This window comes from Melanotaenia boesemani, chromosome 9 (genome assembly GCF_017639745.1).
Source record: "Melanotaenia boesemani isolate fMelBoe1 chromosome 9, fMelBoe1.pri, whole genome shotgun sequence".
NCBI lineage: Eukaryota > Metazoa > Chordata > Actinopteri > Atheriniformes > Melanotaeniidae > Melanotaenia > Melanotaenia boesemani.
Window position 1 is genome coordinate 16,372,735 of NC_055690.1, and position 20,442 is coordinate 16,393,176.

The 20,442-nt window shown below is 37.5% G+C and overlaps 1 protein-coding gene across 5 annotated transcripts in view; it reads left to right on the forward strand.

Moving 5' to 3' along the window:
* The window catches only part of lrfn1 (leucine rich repeat and fibronectin type III domain containing 1), a 144,956-nt gene extending 125,165 nt beyond the window's left edge, over nucleotides 1-19,791 (forward strand). For all 5 annotated transcript variants that reach the window (XM_041995841.1, XM_041995845.1, XM_041995843.1 and 2 more), the window contains 2 exons: nucleotides 14,188-15,583; nucleotides 17,899-19,791. In XM_041995841.1, the coding sequence (XP_041851775.1) occupies nucleotides 14,208-15,583; nucleotides 17,899-18,796 (2,274 nt within the window). In that variant the 5' untranslated portion in view covers nucleotides 14,188-14,207 and the 3' untranslated portion in view covers nucleotides 18,797-19,791. The remainder of the gene's footprint in view (nucleotides 1-14,187; nucleotides 15,584-17,898) is intronic.
* The last annotated feature ends 651 nt before the right edge of the window (nucleotides 19,792-20,442 follow it).

Here is a 20,442-nt window from a genome sequence, read left to right on the forward strand (position 1 = left end):
GGGTTAAGCTGCCTGACCAATCGATGTTCAGAGCAAGTTACATACCTGAACTGCCATACTCTAAAAATCCTATGTATAATGGTGTGAAATTCAGTTGCTTTAGTTTAAGTAGCATCAGCAATGTTCGTTCTACATTAGTGATTTTGTAAAATGTCCCTTTAATATTGAACTTTTAGCAGAAAACCACCTTAAATACATAAAATTGTTTATATTAATGACAAATCGGCTCTTGGCTTCTTGGTTGTCTTGCTGTGCAGTGAAAAATGTGTTTTGTTTTGTTTTGGTTTTTTTAGAAAAACTTTTTAGTTAATCCATTTAATAGATTTTCTCTCCAGTGTATAAACCAGCTCCTCGCTAGTCTGCTTTGGCAGTGAAGCACATAAGAGGCACATAGAGCAGGGTGCATACTGTCAGGATCAATGCTGTATAGGAGCCTTGGGAGTGGGATTTGAAACCAAGTGTGGATTCTTCAGAATCACAGTAGCACAGAGTGGCACCACAGAGCACCAGTTCAGAAGGTTTATTCAGCCTAGTCTAAACGCTGTGGAGGGCTCTGCTAATGATCAGACATGGATAACACACAACAGCAACTCAGTGGATGAAATGATAAGGAAAAACAAACATTTATTAGTGAGGAAACAACAACGTATCGCAGCCTGCAGAAACTATGTGTATTTATACTGTCATAGCATTTGCAAATCACCATTTTTTTTTCTCCAAATGTTTCTGACCTTCATTGAGTTTCAAAATAACTGAAGCTAGAAATAGAAATCCCAGAAGATAGATGTCATTCAGAATCAGCGTCTCTCCCCTGTTGTTTGCTAGCAACTCTTGCTTTATGTTTTTATAATGACATGTTTGTCTGTGCTGTTTTCTTCTTGAACAAATATGTCAGCTGTATTTATGAAATCTCTTAGAAGGTGTCTGTGAAACTGCTACATGAAACAAATAATTTAGTGCCACATTGTTTACTTTTGAGCTGTATGTTGACTTAAAAAAAGAAAGAACTAAATCAGCCACAAAACAATCACAACCACATTGTTGGTTCTTATGTTTTAGGAATACAAATTCTGTCTTTTGAAGTCAATAAAGAAAAATATCATTAACTTAAAAATGATGAGATTAATTGTGTCATTCTGTGGTAAAATATAGATTGGCGCCTACTGTGCTTAGATACAATTTTGAGTTTCTAGTACTTTGAGTGATTTAATATTCTTCTTAATCTGCACCACATCTACGAAGCTTGAAAAAAAAAACAAAAAGGAACTTTTTATATTTAATTTGTTTGGCAGCTGTAGTTATTTGCAAGGTTATAAAGCTGGGGTGCTGTACTGATTACATGGTATGAGATAAGATTTTCATTCCATGCACATTTTCTCATCTATAGTATTAGAAACCAATGAAAGTGGGTTGACAATTTAAACACGAGTGAACATATATTTTCCCCTTTTAACTGCATATTAGACTTTTTAAATGTACTCCACTAGTACATGAATAAAAATCAAAACTTTAAAATCAAAACAGTTTGTGGAAGGTTAGTCCATTTTAATGGGATAGTGTGTATTTTGTTGGAATACCCCAATATATAAATACATGTATAATCTAACACAGTGATGGTATTTTGCCCTTGAAGAGTACTACCACTCTTACAAATGCTTTGTATTCACACTTTAAAGACATATTTATTGGTTCTACTGTGCTTTATTATTTAATATGTACTACATATAAATTAACATTTTACTGCAACATGTCATATATGGAAAATATATAACTGGTTGGCCTCATAAATTTAAGCAAAATATTTGAGCCCAGATTGGAGCACTGTGGACAATTAAAGACTGTAATTACAAAATATAAGATATTCAATACAGTATGTTGTTATTCATGTAAGCATTAATCATTTGACAAGTATTTAAAGCTGTACCCTGACCCGTGTTGCACTGCTGTGGGAGCTCAATCTAGGGCATAACCTCTGGTCATCCCTGCAGTGTGGTGTCTCAGTTACATGCTCCGGAGTAGCTCCTGGTTGCCCAGGTCTTATGGCCCTCTTTGTCTGTTTTTGATCCTTGGATGGGGTGTGGTTGCATTTGGATGATTGCAGCTGTCATCTAACACAACTCATTACTTATATCGTGCGCTCATGCTTGCATACATCCAAACATTTTCAATCCTTAATGCCCAGGTTTATACAGTCACCGTGTCATCCTGCAGGTTTAATCACCAGTAGCTATGGTTATGTTTTCACTTGTTGCTGGTGTTGTGGTTCATGTTGTTATCATTTTCTTTTAGTAGGTGACCCTGATGATTCCTATAAATGCTGTAGGATGATTTCTGTTAATCCTCGTGTAGCAGTTGTAGCAGCTGGTTCTCATGTGTTTCTGTTGAGTTCGAATTTTTCAGTGTTTTCTATCTTTTGTACCTTTGTTTCGTTTTTGTCATGCCCTTTATCTCATTTTCTCTTTTGTTCACTCTCCCTCCTCCTTTGTTCCTCCTCTGGCCCAGCAATAATATATAATTCAGCAATGGACAAAAAAAAGTATTAAAGGGAATCTGACATCCACAAGGCTTAATTTCTATCAATTCCATAAAAGTCCCTTTGGCATAGCTTTACCCCAGCCAGCTGTTAAGTTAATTGCCTATAGCCTATAGGACTTTCCCTTTTTGCTTTTAAGCAAAGAATTAAATTCAGGATTTTCATAGTATTTTAACTGTTTTGCATTATAGGTATTACTCAAGCTTTAAAAGGGCCTGTCTAAGCTAAAGCTATGATGAAATGTTAACACAATTTCACTGTAACATTATTAAAAAATTTTACCATTAACACAAGTGAATGTAGAAGTAGTTTCCATGTCAGTGAGGCTGGTAAATACACTTCAACTTTAGCCAACAGCAAATACAAATCTGTAAGAAAAAACAATCGCTCTATATTCTTTGAATTTGTGAGTTAATTTATTCCTAAAGAACATCTAGCCATCTATGTTAAAGCATAGAGCAACACTGTGTCCACAATTAAACACACTGAATGAGAGACATTTTACTCTTTATTAAAATAATTTAAAAAAATTGAAAAATGTCCCTCTACGTAAAATTATGAAGATTCTTCCATCATCTATAGCAATGGTTCCCAACCTGGGGTTCCTGCCCCCCATTAATATCCCTAAACAGCACAAATGCTTAAAGATTAAGACCATGTCGATTTATTCCAAGTGAATAAATGTGGGTCATGAAAATCTGCTTTACAACAATATTTTTAAAAATATATCTTTAGTCAAAAAAAGAAAAAAAAAACCTACATAGTAGGCTCCACCTTTTGCATCCAATCAATTCATTCATGTACTGTGGTTTTGTGAGGTCAATGAGTGGTTCATGTTTCTCTGGTAACCTTGATTTGTCCTGCTCTGTTTATTAGTAAAAACATATCTGAGAAACACCACAATGCAGATGATATGTCCTATTGGAAAAAACAAACAATCAAAAAAAAAAAAAAAAAACGTTACCTTAAAAGTACAGTTTGGAAGAATTACTGACATCTAGTGGTAAAGATGGGGATAGAAATTCCTTGAAATGTCACACAGCTGTGAATGGACGGTGGCCATCAGTGGCTAAAATTCTTACAAACATGTGATCCTTTCATCTGTAAGTGGATCCAGTGGACTGATGTGCAGGAATGACTGCACTGCAGGGAACTACTTCAAAATTATGCACATCTTCTTCTATGTGCCTTTTTAAGGCATTACTTGTCTCAAATGGTGCTCCGGAACCTATCAAACGAAGCTGGTATTGCAGTTTTAAAGTTAAGAGGCTTCTTACTTTAGACACAGTTGTTTGTAGTTTCAGAGATACTGTAGTAAAAATGGTGGAACAAAATGGCAGCTGTGGACCTACAGCAAGCAGATATAAATGGCTCATTCTTAGAGAATAAAAATAGGACATTTTTGTGTGAATTGCTTTGATACCAATAGAACAGTTTTTAATGATATATGAAATATGTCTGTTATTAACCTTTGATTTTGTTACACACTCTACTTTTAAGTTTAATGAATAGACAGAAAAGGACTCCTGACAGGAAAGAGTGTCCTCAAGTGGGATAGGTTAAGAACCACTGATCCAAAGCACATAATATCTTTTAAAGATTCAAAGAATCTGAAGATAAAACATCTGGATTGACCGTCAATGCCCTCAGACAGCTCTGCATTAAAAGCAGGTGTAACTCTTTCACGACATCACAGCACTAGATTGGGGACCATTTATAGAAATGATTGTCTGTAAATGCAGTTCATATTAAACATAACCTTTGAATCTGGGTGGTCATTTAAGCTGCCATTTCCTGTCTCGCTCACTGCAGATTTGCACCAGATTTGCTGCCAATGTTGCTGCTGCAGTCTCACAACATGATAAGCTGCCTGCTTTCCATACCGTTATTGTTGCTGCTGCAATACAATGAATCAGTATCAGCTGACGTCCAGCACTCTGTTTCGTTACTTTAGCATTATATGATTCTTTTTTTCTAATTCTTCCCCCTCAAATAACTGATAAAAATATAAATACTTAAAAAAATTTTGATTTTATTATATGTTAGCTAATAAGTGAATGAAATTTTCTACTTGAAATACAAGCCCTATCCCACATTCTTACTGATTAATTATTTATTTATTGAAGCTTTGTGTATTCCCGAATGATAAAAAAAGATTCAAAGGCAAAAAAAGTAAATAAATAAAAGACAAACGGCCTCTGTAAACACCACCTTTATCATTTTTATGTTGTGTCGACAGGGGGGGGTTAAAATGACTCCTTTTAGTGGTTTTAGGGGGTATTGGAATGTTGGCGGTTCTAGTGTTAAAAAAAAATCCTGGTTCACCTTCCAATATCTAATCAGTTTTTCCTTTTTCCATTTCGGAGATTTCCTGAAAATCTTATTACAATTCATCTATTATTTTTTTTATTATGTTGCTAACAGATAGATAAACATACATAGCCAAAAACATAGTAACACAATATATATCTATATAAAGAAAAAACAAGTGCTTGACTGTTAAGCAAGTACACACTGGACAAGAAGAGAGCAACATTTATCTGCCAGAGGACCATCCACTGGTCCCCACAGTCCCAGATATCTATAGACTGATTTTAAAAGCAGTGGGGATGGTACACAATGGTGAACATGTTCCAACTTTTTAATAAAACACATTGCAGCCATTTCAAACTCAGCTAATATATTTTTCCTAAAATACAAAATGTCTATTTTTTTTTTGTTTGTTTGTTTTGTTTTTAATGTTCTGTGTTCTGTGATTTGCAGCCCATTCCAAATCTTTTTTCTTTTTTTTTTTTTTTTTTTTCACGTTGCCAGTGTCCCAATTTTGGGGGATTTGGGCTTGTACCGCCAACCTCCAGTATTGTCCATAAGTGTAGGGTGTCTAGAGTGCAATTAATCAAAATTAGAATATTAATTAGAGGAAAGTCCTAGTTTTGAGTACCTTTTTGATTGCTGTCAATACCAATTTCAACCAACAAAGGACTGAAAATTGAGGGAAATTTAAGGGTTTGCCTGCAGCTCTCAGTTCATTACTCAATCCCTCCCTGACAGCTCTCAAAGTGAATTTCCGAACAACCACAGATGGTTACAACCAGATTACGTCTGTCTTTTTACCTGAGACAAACAGTTTTGTGTAGTCGTTCATATTCGACTCAAAACTAAGATTTAAAAAACCCTCTACCTCTGCTAATATCGTTAAATGTAACACAGTTATTTTATTTTTTTTTTTTTTCTTTTCAAAACTGCTGCAATTTCCTTAGTGGAATGTGTTAATGTCAGAATGACCGGTTCTTTCTCTGGACATGAATCTCTGTGAAACCTCCCTCAGAAAATCAAGTCTAAAGAAGTCAGAGGCAGCACATTTTCCTGTGGAGTCCATTAATCATGACAGCTAGAGGGTGTGAAGTCACATGGGTTTTTGTTTATTTTTTCCTCCTTTGTTAAATTAGTTTGTGGATAAAATGGACTAAACAGGAAAATACCATATTTGTTCATCATTTTATTATTAGTATGAATATTTCAGTAAAGAATAAAACTAATATACACTAATTAGCATTTGCAGAAATATAGTCTGAGACTTGAATAATTGATATGCAGTGAAAATATTTGTACATAATTTATGCCAAGATAAGTTTCCTTTGACTGTTCGAATGGTCTATTTTTAGTTCACATTGTACAGTATGATTTACGAGAATTCTGTAAAGAAATGGTTCAATAAATAGTGAAAAACCAACCATTTTAGTCACTTTTTTGCCATAATGGAACGATTCTTCCTCTTTTAACAGGGCCAGTTTTCCGAGATTTTCATTTCAGATACACCACCATTTATCAAAGTAGATAATAGGTGAAACTAACACTAATTATGGATATGTCATTCATCTAATGAACATTACTTATCATTTAACAGCTAAGGCCCAGAGATGCACTTTTACTGTCAGAAAAAAATGATGATTCAAGGCTTTACAATCAGCTGAGTTTTTACTTTCTTTTTTGTTAGTGTAACTTACACAATATCATTGTTAGCTTATTTATTTGCTTTACAGTAATTTGCAATTGCAGCTGCAGCTATTAACGGTTGATTATATCATTGAAGGGAGGCAATCAAATTAAAAAGAAGAGGTAGAAGGTAAAAGATAAGAATCAATCAGCTCAATGCTCAGTCAGTAATTGTTGTACATAAATATACTTGTCGACTTGCAATGTAATGCTATTTTTTTTTTTCTTGTTTAGGAAGACTCCTACAATTAAAGTTTATGGAGCTGCAATAGTTTGTGCTTTTCACTGGAAGGTTTTAAATTGAATTTAATTGGGAAGACTGTCTTTGAATGCAGAGATAATTATAATATGCAAATTCTCCTCCTGTTTGCAACGGTACCCCACTCCCACCCTACCTTGATGAAATGTGACCAGAAATCCCTGGGGCTGTGCAGTCTCAGTTATAGGCATCCACTGGTGGCAACAGAGGTGACATTGATGAACTTGGCTTGTCAATAATTATGCCCACTTCCTGACAAGAGTCACAGGAGGGCAGCTGGCAGCTCACTGCCTGCACTGTCTAATTGGCATTTAAGATTTTTTGAGTGACAAAAGTTGTGTCCAGAAAATGTTCTTACAATTAGGTACCTCCAGCTCATATGTTTTTCTGTAGCAAGGACAAACTACAGACTGCTTGTGTACAATCCCTTCAGTGGTACATCTAGTCAAACATGCCTTATCTACCTAATTAATGTAATCCAAGACAGTATTTTAATCGTAAACCCAATTTCTGATCTTTTTCCTGAAAGCCAATGTTCTTTTGATTTGTATAATCTCCTTAAATGATGAAACATACCCATCATATTTCTGCATGAAACCCATAGGGACAGAAATGATTAGTTGAGTAACTAATTTGCAGCTGATTAATTTTCCAATCTGAGGAGCTGAAACATTATGTGATCCATAAAATGTCAGAACGTTATAAGAAAAATTGATTGCAATGTCCTCAATTAGCTTGTTTTGTCTGACTAAAGATGCATTTTACTGTTCCACATGACATAAAAGCAATAGGAATAAAACTAATAAAACTATGAACGAAGATTTATAAAACTACCTTATAAAGTCTGACTTGTAATTTTTGAGATTTTAAGGGGTCAACAATTAAAAAGCCTCCAAAATTAAAATTACAGGTGATGTCATTCTATGAAAAGACTTTTCTGACTATCGACAAGTTTCAAAGACAAGACACAGCAAGCTTGTTTTAGGGGCCTTACACACCATCTACAATAAACATGCAGTTGTTTTTTTTTTTCTACTATCATCTCAGAAGTAACCAAATACTATCCTTCTCTATTGTCACTAGATTTATCATTTTGTTCACACCCTATAAATTAGCAAAAATTATGTATACCTGTATGCTTTACAGCTATGCTCACATTTGGTTGCCAATGCAAACATAAAGTTAAAATGTATCTTTTCAACCGAAGTTGGTAACATACTGTGTAATTTCTGTGTGGCAGATTTGCAGTGAAAATTTTGCAACAATATTGTCATGAACCTATACCATGTCTTTGACAATGAGTGGGTGAAAAGCCCAACTTTTCTTTCTATGGATGTTTAGATTATTGTTGACAGCTAAGTTCATAGATTTCACAGCTTTCCTCAAAGTTTCAAAGATGCACCTCGTTCCCTGCCTTGGATGCAGCAGGAACGAACTTCAAAGTCACAAGTACAAGTTGTTTTGAGACAGTAACTTTCAGCCTTTATTTGATTCCTGCTGTGTTCTTTATGACACCCTCAGCTCTTTTTAAAGGTATTTTTAAATAAGCAGCTCAATGCCCAAGAATATACCACTTGTGCTTTAGAAAAATCCCTGTTGTGACTTTGTGAACCATTAAGTGCGTTTTTATGCAGCAGCACCAGTTATTTTTTGCTCTCACACATATACTATACAACAGACTGAACCAGAAATCCCAGCAAAAGAAAAATGGCATGTAGTGTTTCATTTTATTCTTCTCTTTGTTCTGTCCCCTTGTTGATTCATTTTGTTGTTGTTGTTTTGTATGTTTGTCTGAGTGCATGGATGAGTAGATATGCAATTATTATTCTGCATGTATTCTCCTGTGAAAACATCTTGGTAGCTGTGGGTGTTTTAACGCACTCACATGTACATGCCCTAAGTAAAAATAAGCTTGTTTGTAAATATGATTAGAACATTTTCTAATATTTTGTGAATGGTAGCACTGATAATTATATATGTAGTCAGGATCAGAAATTACGAGCGTTAGTATCAAAGCTTGCTATTATTTGTTTTAAAATTATGCATTTTATATTACCCTGTGTGGTTCCATGTTTGAGTTTGTTTGTTTAGGTTATGTTTTATTTAACTGTATGTATAATTTAGCAAAACTCTGGCACCAATAGTGCAGTCGGTCACTGAATTGATAACAATGTGGTAAAGTGGTGAGCTGCACTCAATGAATTAGGCTTAACTGGGTGCAGCTAGGCTAAAAATGGCTACTTTTTTTAATTTATTTCTCCTTTGGGATAAATAAATATTTTTTTTTATTTCAATTCAATTTCATTCATTCATTTTAAGAAGTAGAGACCGACCTGCAGAAGAAACTTTATTCAACCTCCTGCAGCTGGGTTTTATGCAGAACAGCCTTACTGGGCAATGTTTTGTAAATCTCAGTTCAAACCAAGGCCAGCAAAGTTGTGGGGTTGAAACTCTCGTGTTCTCACGTTGCATGAATTTGTTCAGCTACAGGCTCAGCCCACCATGGTGCACCATCAAACGCCACAATCATTCCTTTTTACCTCAGCGAATAATATTTAGCAAGTTATTATGTACTATATACAAATGTACATAATGTATATATTTGACCGATTTAATAATTTTACCATTTATAGTATTTTGTATTTCTGAATCTAAAAATAATTGACAAGGAGGCATTAAAATGCTGGCATCCCTCCTGTCCTTACAAAAATTTAGCAGCTGGGACCTACCTTGATGTGGATGTCTGTCCCTGGGCTGATTTACAGACATTTAAAATGTTTATTTGTTTACTTAAAAATACTTTGACAGCATTTACATATACTGGCTATTTGTTTGTCTGTTTTTCCCACTCAGGTGTGAAATACACACATGTCCTTCAGCTGCTCCTGGCATCTCAAATGATTGTCCAAGGTCTCCAGTACTTTATTCATCTACAGTAGAGTATATTATCAATATTTATACAGGTCTTCATCAGACTGAGCTGACTACCAAGTTCTCAACACAACCATGGCATTAAAAGCTTATTCCACCCATGAGTAGTTTTTTTTTTATTATTTAAAGACACATTTTTGGAGTGACAGTTTCAATGCACGGCTTCTGGGAAGTAGATACAATGTGCAACCTAAATTCAATTTAGATATATAAAAAGTATATTAGCATGCATGAGTGAAACCTCTCTATAAATGGTTAAAGGACATGTACAATGTTACACTGTTTGCCAACCATAGACCCAGGCAAGAGCTGTTGTACACAAAGATAAAAGACTTAAACACACAGTCTCAAAATAAGTGATTGATCATGGCTAACCCCATCAATGTGAAGCCTAAAACTAGAGAAATTCTTGTTAATATTGTCTCAAAATAAATCCATTTGAAAAGCAGGTATGAAAACTTTTATTTTTTAGAAAGTACATACACACCATACTAGCATCAAACGCTCAAAGGAATGTATAAGCATTTAATAACATGATTTAAGGACATAATGGAGGCATCTGACATTCTGATTCTTAATTACTTTCCTTATACATTTATCATCAGCAGCAGCATCGTCACCTTGAACAAAGCAGCTTGTTTTCCCTCCACCCTCCAGCATTTATTTTATGTATGCTTGTTTTTTACCCACTCAAATACACCTCTAATACAGATGAGTCATCAGTCATTGCTGTCCATAGGGAGAGTTACTTAGCTTTTATCCTGTATGCTCTGAATTTTATTCAGTCTGCTGTACATTTTAAGCTGTAATATAGAGGTAAAAATGAATAAAACATGATGGAAAAAAACGTTTATAGGACCTTAAATCAGGAGGTATTGTTGTGGTGTTGAGCAAGGAAAAAATAGCAATGTTTATTTCCCACACTTGGAAGAATATTTCTTGCATTAATTAATGTAATTTTCACTGTATGGGGCAGTAGCAAGGTTTGATTACTAAAGAAGCTTAGTATCATTTTGACCCTTTCAGATTATGATTATGAGGAGGCTGCATGGAATAACCACCACATTTCACAGTGTACATGAGAATATGCCATATCACAATTAGTAAGAAAAAGAGAAGAGCGAAATGAAGCCATGAAATGTCACATGAACCACTTGTGACCATGTATATGGCAGGCTGGTTGGAGGATATGATAAGCTGTGAGCTTTACCAAAAAAGTAAAGTTCTTACAACTTGCTACTTTTTATTTTTTAATTACATATTTTGTCCCTGAAAGATTTCATACTCTGAAGAGATTTTAGACTGCTCCATGTTTTCCATCATTCAGACTTGAAGTATGTGAACAACATTTCATATCCAGTAAAAGTTGATGTAAAATCTGTAAGCAGTATTTTTCACAGGCTAGTCCACGTGTTTGTGATCACTTTGCCCGTGCAAAGGGCGTTCCTGTATGCAATGATGAAATGACCATACTCCCTAAGGAAATTCAAGAAGGCTAAGTTCTTCTGCCAAGTTTCTGGTACATTCTACAGTATAGGACAGTAGAGAGAGTCCAAACATGAATCTGACATGCAGCACAGAAGTATAAACTGCATTGCACCAGACTTAGGAACAGTTTTTCTTCAAACCATAAGACAACAGCTAAATTTAAGAAGGGCCTACTGTTTGTAATATAGTCTCAAGTTAACTTTATTTTCTTTAGCCAATCATTACTTTTCAATAATTTACTGCAGTTTATGAATATGACCAAATGTGAATGCAAGTCTAAAGCTATATGCATCCAGGTAATCGCTTGTAAAAGGTTGGCCACAAGAACAAACTTAAACTCCAATTCACCTCTTGCCCTCCCCTGCTGTCTCCTTATCGATTCAGTGGCCTGCATTCATATTAAGCAATAAACCAAATGTGAGGTAAAGCTGCCCTTTTAATTTAAATTATCTGGCCATTCAAACATCTATTCCCCTCTTACTTTCTTTGCACCCATTAAGATTGAAGCCATGCTTTTCAAGCAGCTCAACTCCATCTTAATGCAATTCAAAGACCTATATTCCACATCAGAGTTGCCGTGGCAACAAAGTTTCCCCCTTCCCGAGAAGCTGAAAGATCAATAGAGCTTCCTCAACGGTGTGGCAGGAAATGCTCTGGCACAGATGGTCCTCTGAGAAACCATGAGCTTTGTGTCCTAGTTAGCATCTGAATACTAACAAAATCAAGCAGGGTCGCTTCTCTGTTGAAATTTAACAAACAAGAACAACTATCTCTAATGAAAAATAATATGGTGCAGAGAGAGAGAAATGTGCAGTGCTGTCACTTACTGTGTTGTCTTGGCTTTCCCAGTCTTTAAAAAAGGGGAAACAATGAGAATTGAATTAGACATGGCAGACACTGTCAAAAATATAAGTGTTGCAATTTTTCTTTCTTTTTTTTTTTTTTTTTTTTTTTTTTTTTACTCAGTATGCCACCCAGTGTGTGTTTGTGTGCAAGGTTCTAGTTTAACCTTAAAATATTTGACTGATTACCTAAATAATTGTGCATGCATGTTGAATTCCAGAGGCTCCAACTTGGAGCTGGAAGTTAAAACTCAGCCTGCAGAGTCAGAAGAGAAGAAAGTGCAAACCCAAAGCAAAGGTCTGGGGTTCATATTTCTCCTAAATACAGCCTAATGGTCAAGAGAAATGTAGCAAAAAGCAGAATCAGTGATGTGGATGTTAAATAGATTTGATCAACTCTCATTGATAAACTGTCCCACCAGTTTTGAATTTGTACTACAAGCCCCAGATAATGACATCACACAAGCCTAGATTTAAATGAGAACTCTGATTGGACAGCAGTATTATATAGCTAACAACAAACCCTCATGTCTGTCAGGCAGTTGCCAGCCAGACAGCAGTATGTGTGTGTGTTAGGATGAAAAAGAAAAGCAACTGAGAATTTGAAATATTGTCTAACACATGCACCAAGGGTGGATGTAAAATGACAACAATGCACTTGTAGTGTCTTGCAGTATTATGAGCATGCATAACAAGTACTGTATAATAAGATCAGGTCTGTTAAGTTCAAGGGCTGAGTGAGAGGAATGTTTATGAAAAGCCTATAAATAAGGTATATCTTAATAGATGGAGGAAGAAAACTGGTTTATATAAATTTTTTAAATTAAATTCGACACATGGCATTTAAGATATTGCATGAATGTTGCCGCAGGAATTTTTAAAATCAAATTAAATTTATAGCTGTTGGTGCTGTGCATAATAGATGCTCTTGCTTTAGGCAACAAAATGAGCAATGTTAAAGACGTCAGCATCACCTCAACATGGTGAAACGCAGATAAACGAGGTCTAAAATTAGTCATGATAAATTGGATAAGGCATCGTAAATACTGAAAAAGAGATATTTGTTTTTAAAATCAACAGCTAGCTCTTCCTGAGTGAGTGAATAATTATGTTGAACTCTTTAAAAAGAGACATTGCTGAATGACGCTTTGAATCTGGTAAAGAAGCGTCATCTTGTAGGATAAGATGGAGTTTTGGGCTGCAGCAACCTTTCTTTAAACCTAGAGGAGAAAAGTGAGTTGTCATCTCTCTGCTTAATAAGCATTAACAGGCTCTCACATTAGCAGTAAAGCTTAAGGCATTAGGAGTTAAGACTTATGCCAAAGAAACTTGAACAACTGGCAATATGAAATGGGCACATTGCTGTTTATGTTCCGCTGGGGTCTTTTATGGTTATTACAGCCAAGGATCCCATTTTTCCCCTGTCACCACAGGCGTGCTTTATCAGAGGCTGAAATCAATACCTCTAAATGGTAATCGGAGAATCTGAACATCCTGAAAATCCAAGAATCATCCAATAAAGGCCCCTTTAGATGGACTTAAACAAGCCACGTTTGTACTGTTTTCACCTTTACTTATTGCCGCTTTGATTTATCTGACAAGTTTCTATCTAATTTTCATCAGTTCATCACAGAAGCACAGGCAGAGAATGAAAAGGTTATAAAAATTCTCAAGCTCTGTTTGACAAGTGCCCTTTTCATATTTTTCTCCACCATGTGATGTGAAATTTTTACTGCAAGAAAAACACACAAGCTTTCTTATATGATGGGTATGTGCACTGCATGATTGCCTAATATAGGAAAACTGTACTGTGACCATTTACGTTATTATATGATCCAGTGGTGATGCATCCTGGTGGCGCAAAAAACATTGTGTTATTTCCATTAAAAGGCTGCAGAGACATGGGCTTCTTAGAGCATTGGCGCAGCCTTTCATCATCCCAGGTGCCATTATTTCAGTAAAGCTCCATTTCATTTTGTGATTGATGCCTCGCTGGCTGTCTCAGCAATCATGGTCAGAGCCTAGATGTTTGCAGCAGGCTCTTATATAGGCTATGATGCTATTTATTAATTCAAAGATCTCCCTTTGTGTTACTTTTTTCTCACCATCTCGCTTTTTTCTGTGTCTGTCTCACACAGGACCTGGAAACTAATCAACAATGGACCGATTGGTTCTGTGCGTGCTGCTGTGTGCAGCTCTGGTAAAGGGATACAGCTGTCCTGGTCGCTGCATCTGTCAGCACCTCTCCCCCACTCTGACTCTTCTCTGTGCTAAGACTGGCTTGTTGTTCGTACCACCCACAATCGACCGCAAGACTGTTGAGCTGCGACTCACAGATAATTTCATCACTATCATCCGCAGGAAAGACTTTTTCAACATGACTAGTTTGGTCCACCTCACCTTGTCCCGTAACACCATCAGTCAGATCGTCCCCCATGCCTTTCTGGGCCTGCGTTCCCTGCGGGCACTCCACATGGATGGGAACCGTCTCAGTGTTATAAAAAGTGAACACTTTAAAGGCCTCATCAACCTCCGGCACCTCATCCTTGGAAACAACCAAATCCACCAGGTGGCTCCCACCTCCTTTGATGAGTTTGTTTCCACCATTGAGGACTTGGATCTTTCCAATAACAACTTGCGCAGCCTTCCTTGGGAAGCTATAGCCAGAATGACCAACATTAACACTCTCACCCTGGACCACAACCTGATTGACCACATTGAAGCAGGAACTTTTACAATGCTCACCAAGCTGGTCCGCCTGGACATGACCTCTAACAGGCTGCAGAAACTGCCCCCGGACAGCCTGTTCCAGCATGCACAGGTCCTGTCTGATGCCAAGGGCTCCAGCTCGTCCACTTTGGCTGTCAGTTTTGGTGGAAACCCTCTTCACTGTAACTGTGAGCTGCTGTGGCTGCGCAGGCTGACTAGAGAGGATGATTTGGAGACCTGTGCTTCACCAGAACACCTCATGGACAAATACTTCTGGTCAATCCAAGAGGAGGAGTTTACCTGTGACCCCCCACTAATCACAAAACATGTTGCCACAAAGCCCTATGTGATGGAAGGGCAAGGTGTGACTCTTAAATGCAAAGCTGTGGGTGATCCAGATCCAGATATTCACTGGCGGTCGCCGGATGGCAAGCTGGTGCATAATAACTCCCGCACGGTCCTGTATGCTAATGGGACCCTTGATATTCTCATCACCACGCTGAAAGACAGTGGGGCTTTTAACTGTGTGGCGTCCAATGCAGCGGGCATTGCCACAGCTGCTGTTGAGATCAACATGATCCCCTTACCCTTGTTTGTTAACAACACGGGTCACATGCGTGAGGACCCCGGACTCTCGGACATCACCACTTCCTCCAAATCTGGCAATGATACCAAAGGCTACGACAAGCAGGACAGGAGGGTCATGGTCACAGAGCTCACCTCTTCCTCTGCTGTGATCCGCTGGCCGTCTGAGCGCCATATCCCTGGCATCAGGATGTACCAGATTCAGTACAACAGCACGGCAGATGACACTTTGGTGTACAGGTAAGTCATGGAGGAGGTGGGATTAATAGTGGGAGAAAAGGGTGGTGCAGCAGACTCATGGGAAAAGGTGAGACATCTGGAGTTACCATCTGCTGGATGGTGCAACTTTCCATTCCTGCAGATTGACAGATCCCAGAGATGCAAAATGATTAAGTAGGCTCAAAAATACGCTGAACTCCTACAGAGTAGCCAGACTAAAAAAAACTAAAGCTGCACTGAAATTAGTTGTAGCATCCGCAAATTGTGAGGTTTCCCTCAGATAGTCACATTTTAAGGATTTTTTTTTACATTCTGCAGCCATTGTTGCAGGCACCTGAACTGAATGTGAGTCCACTACCCTTAAGCACTAAATGGTCTTGTCGGCATCATTAGTATATAATATGACAACAACAATAACATGAGGGCCAACTATTTCATTGCATGTAAATGTTAGTATCATTAGCAAGGATTGGCATTAATTTGCTGCTGCACGGAACAGGACTAAAGAGATTTTCTAATGCCAGGCTTTGTTATAGTGGTGAAGGAAGTATTCATATCTTTTTGCTTACTGTAAGTTAAAAGCAGTGATACCACATTATTAATAAAAAAGATGTCTAGTTGTGCAAATCAGGACACATCTGAGGGGATTGAGAGGATTAATATGGCTTAGATGAACAAACTACTTTTTATTTAGCTATCTCGCTAGCTTTTTTAATAAGAGGTTATTGGGGGTTAATAATTTCCAGTTCAACAATTGCTCATTGAATTAAGAGAAATTGAAATATAATATAGTATTTACAAGATATAATTAGATTTAAAAAATGAAAGTACTGATGTATCAGAATGGCTCCCCAGGCAGTGTTATAATATTATTATCATTCCTTACAAAAATTAGAGGGATGCAAGTACATCAGAGTAGGTGCATAATTTATAGCAGGAATCTCAAAAGTCTGGACCTCAAGGGGCCACTCTTTTTTATGAGTTTTAGATGCTTTCCTGCTCCAACACACCTGATTCAAATTAAATGGATCCAACAGCTTGTTGTCATGTTCTGCACAATGGCCGGTTAATTTGAGTCAGGTGGGTCGAAGCAGGGAGAAAATAAAACAATTAACATGTAGAAGCACTCAACGAGTGCAGGCTTCCACCACTATTGTAATTGTTTAATTTTTTAATTTTTATTTATTTATTTAAATTTTTTTTGTGCTGTTTTTTGCCAGTGATTGTGGGAGTTAATTTTGACTTTGAAACTCTAATGACAAAATTATCCCTATCGCTCCATAGTAAAGAATCTTTTAAAAAAATTTCTGTATCCAGATGGCAATCTGGGAATTAATTCCCTGGATCACTCCCAAAATCTAATCACTTGTTCCTTATTCAGTCTCTGAGGTTTCTGGAAAATGTCATCAAAATCCATCCATAACTTTATGAGTCATGTTGCTAACAGACAGAGACAGACAGACCAACACTGCCGACTACATGACCTTCGCCTTGGTGGAGGTAATAATTATGACCACTTAGAAAAGGTTTATGTTTATTCAAAATGACAAAAAAAATTGGTAAAAGCTACCATTTAAAGATCATTTAAAATTTAAAAATAAGCTTCATGTGATTCTTGTAAAATCTATGACACAAATTAACAGTATTCTTTTTTTATTCATGAAGAAAACTAATAATAGTGGTTGGCATTCTTTCATTCTGTCTCCTTTTTTCTAAGCTTTTATCAGATTTAATGAGTAGCTCTCCTGTATAATTTTCTCATTCTGTTTCGGCATGAAGCCGAGTGTTGTTTTGTCTTTAGGTGGTACATTATTACCTACAAATGATAACCATCAAAGTCTCCCTTTAGGGAAAAGGAACAAGCTTCTAATTATATTAACACCAATGTTGACCTGAAGTCAGTGCCTTTCTCCTGCGTATTTAGAGTAATCTCACGCTTGCAGTCAAACTGTGACCTTAGGTAATCACACATCAAAACTGTCTTCACAACATGCATCACTTGTCCTGCAGCCTGCAGTTATGGTGTATTCTCGAGACTGAGCCTTTTCTACCTTGTTTATCACCTCTGCAGTCGTTTTATACACAACCCCCATAACAATATATCTCACAGGTATTTTGTGACATAACACTTTCTCTTATAAGTGTTGCTTTTTTATGCTTTTCTATGAGAGTGACAGATATTTAATGCTAAAATGGCCCTGATGCCCTTTACTTTGTGTAGCAGATTTCTTTGTGTGATTTAATGTACCTTATGCAAATTAGTATGTGTGAGCTGTGATTCTCATTATTTAAACCTTCACATTTTCATCACTGCCCTGTTTTTCTTTGCTCTGCAGAATGATCCCATCTGCCAGTAAAAGCTTCTTAATCAATGATCTGGCTGCAGGACGGGAGTACGACCTTTGTGTGCTGGCGGTATACGATGATGGCATCACATCATTAACGGCCACACGTGTGGTCGGCTGTGTGCAGTTCCACACAGCCAGCGAGGTCAGCCAGTGCCGGTTCATGCACAGCCAGTTCCTGGGAGGCACTATGATCATTATTATTGGTGGCATTATTGTTGCTTCAGTGCTAGTGTTCATAATCATTCTGATGATCCGTTATAAGGCCTACAGTAGCCCGGTTGACAACAAGGCCAAGGTTGGCTCCAGCATGCATTCGCAGACCAACGGCAGCCAGCAGCGGCTCCAGCGTTCCACTTCCAAGCAGCCATCTGACGAGGGCCAGTGTGAAACTCAGGCACCCAAAGAGTGCATGGCTCTGGTCCTGAGGGTGGATGACAAGAAGAAGGATGATCCAGCAGCCACCACTGCCATCCTGGAGGTGGAGCTGCCTCCAAGTATAGACAAGATGAAGAGAAGAGGCAGCATGGATGCGCAGCCCTCTGGCCCACCATCTGAGGACACTCAGACAGACAGTAGCCTGACGGGATCCACCATGTCCCTATGTCTCATAGGCCCCAATGCTGGTACCAAGGAGGCTCCCAGGCTTAAGGACAAGAAAAGTGCTCTGGCCACCGTGGGGTTGCTTCCCAATGAGCTGGCACGAACTAGGCACAGATTCTCTTTTGATGGTGGGGATTACTCCATATTTCAGAGTCATAGTTACCCACGCAGAGCGAGGACGAGGTGGCACAAGTCCACCAACCAGCTCAATGTGGAATCATCCCCGCTCGCCAACAGGAGAGTTACATTCAGCAGCACTGAGTGGATGCTTGAGAGCACAGTGTGATTAAGGAAGCAGTGTAGCCAAAAAAAAGGCTCAGCCACTCACAAACATACACATGTAAAAAACACATTTACATACCATGTAACAGCAAATGATAAAAACAAGCACATTAACTTACATATGCTAACTTTGTGTGAGTTGCTTGGAAAAAAAAAACACCATCTCCCTTCATCCTGCCTCCCCATCATACTTCCAGAGAGGTTTGTTGGCCATGTCCTTTCTTTATGCAGCAGTGCCTTATTCTTAAAAAACGTACGAATGGAGGATGCTGCTCACTGTAGTCATAAACATTCTTCTCTGGCATTGCCTCCTGCTCTGACAACGGGAAGCGTTACTTTAGATTTTTAATTTTCACTGTTTTATGTGACACGCCAGGGGAGAGTGGAATGGCGTTTGGATGTGACTGTTTAATTGTTTAAAAAATAAATAAATAAATACTTCATCAAGCAGTAACTGTAAAGTGAAAAGCCAGGTATCCTGTAATGTCAATCATGTTTTGGGTTTTTTCCAAGAAAAAAAAAAAAAGGAAAAAAAAGAACTTTTGCACAGAAGACACGAGATACAAGGACAAGTATCACCACCAGTCTATACAATAAGAAAAACTGAAAAAGAACTAAGTTTTCAAAAGCCGATTTCTAATGTCAACGTAGGTAGGACGGATGTGGAAACCTGCCATGGATTCCTCTTGGTTGGACTGTATGATGTTAAATAGGTATTGTTCCAGATGTGACTGTATATAAATCGGTAATGTATCTGGCTGGTCTAGATAAAAGGCAACAAACAAAAAAGGCATATATAAGTATATTAAAACATTGGTGTATGTGTACTAACTATGTAAGTAAGTAAGTCATATGTCACATGACTTTTTACGGAGCATTTGGGTGTTGGCTGCAAGTTTTTACATTAAAAACCTGTGTCATCACACCCCTTCCTATTTAGTATGTCAAAGTTTGGACCATTTATCCCCTCATGAAGGGTATTAAATTTTTTGTGTGGGTTATCTGTATCAGTGGCAGTTTCTTTTTGTGCTGCAGTGTCCACTCCAGCAAGGGACACATTAATTGAAATGATAAATATTTGATTCTTCAGTGCTATTTTTAAGGCTTCTGTGAATGCATCTCAGCGGCAATGAAGTGGAGTGGGATGTGGGACGACGAGGGACATGCCAGCTTGATGTGTAGCTGAATTCAGATGCAGCCAGCTGTTATTATGCAAGGCTGTAAGATCTAAAGCTCACCACAAGGGGGAGACAAAGCGGTGTATGGTTCCCAATTAACTGCAGACTGAGGCAAGAACAAATTAATTACAGTTATTAGCAGAAAGCATGCATCGCATCCTGCACTTTTTGTGAAGCTCTAATTTTAGCTTTTAAAAATGGAGTCAGATTTTTGTATTATTTACCTCTCTTAAGCATTTAAAATCAGCACTGTACATAAACACTTGATTATGAATCATTACAAGATCACATTTGATGATTTGTTCACAAATTAACAAAATAATCACAGTGCCTTTCTTTATACACTTGAAAAACATTCAGTTTAAGACAGCTGATAAATATATATTTCTTCAATTGCATCTCATAGCCCTCAGTGATGTATTTTCTTTTTACCAGTTGTCATGGTGATACTTACAAAGACATGGATTACTGA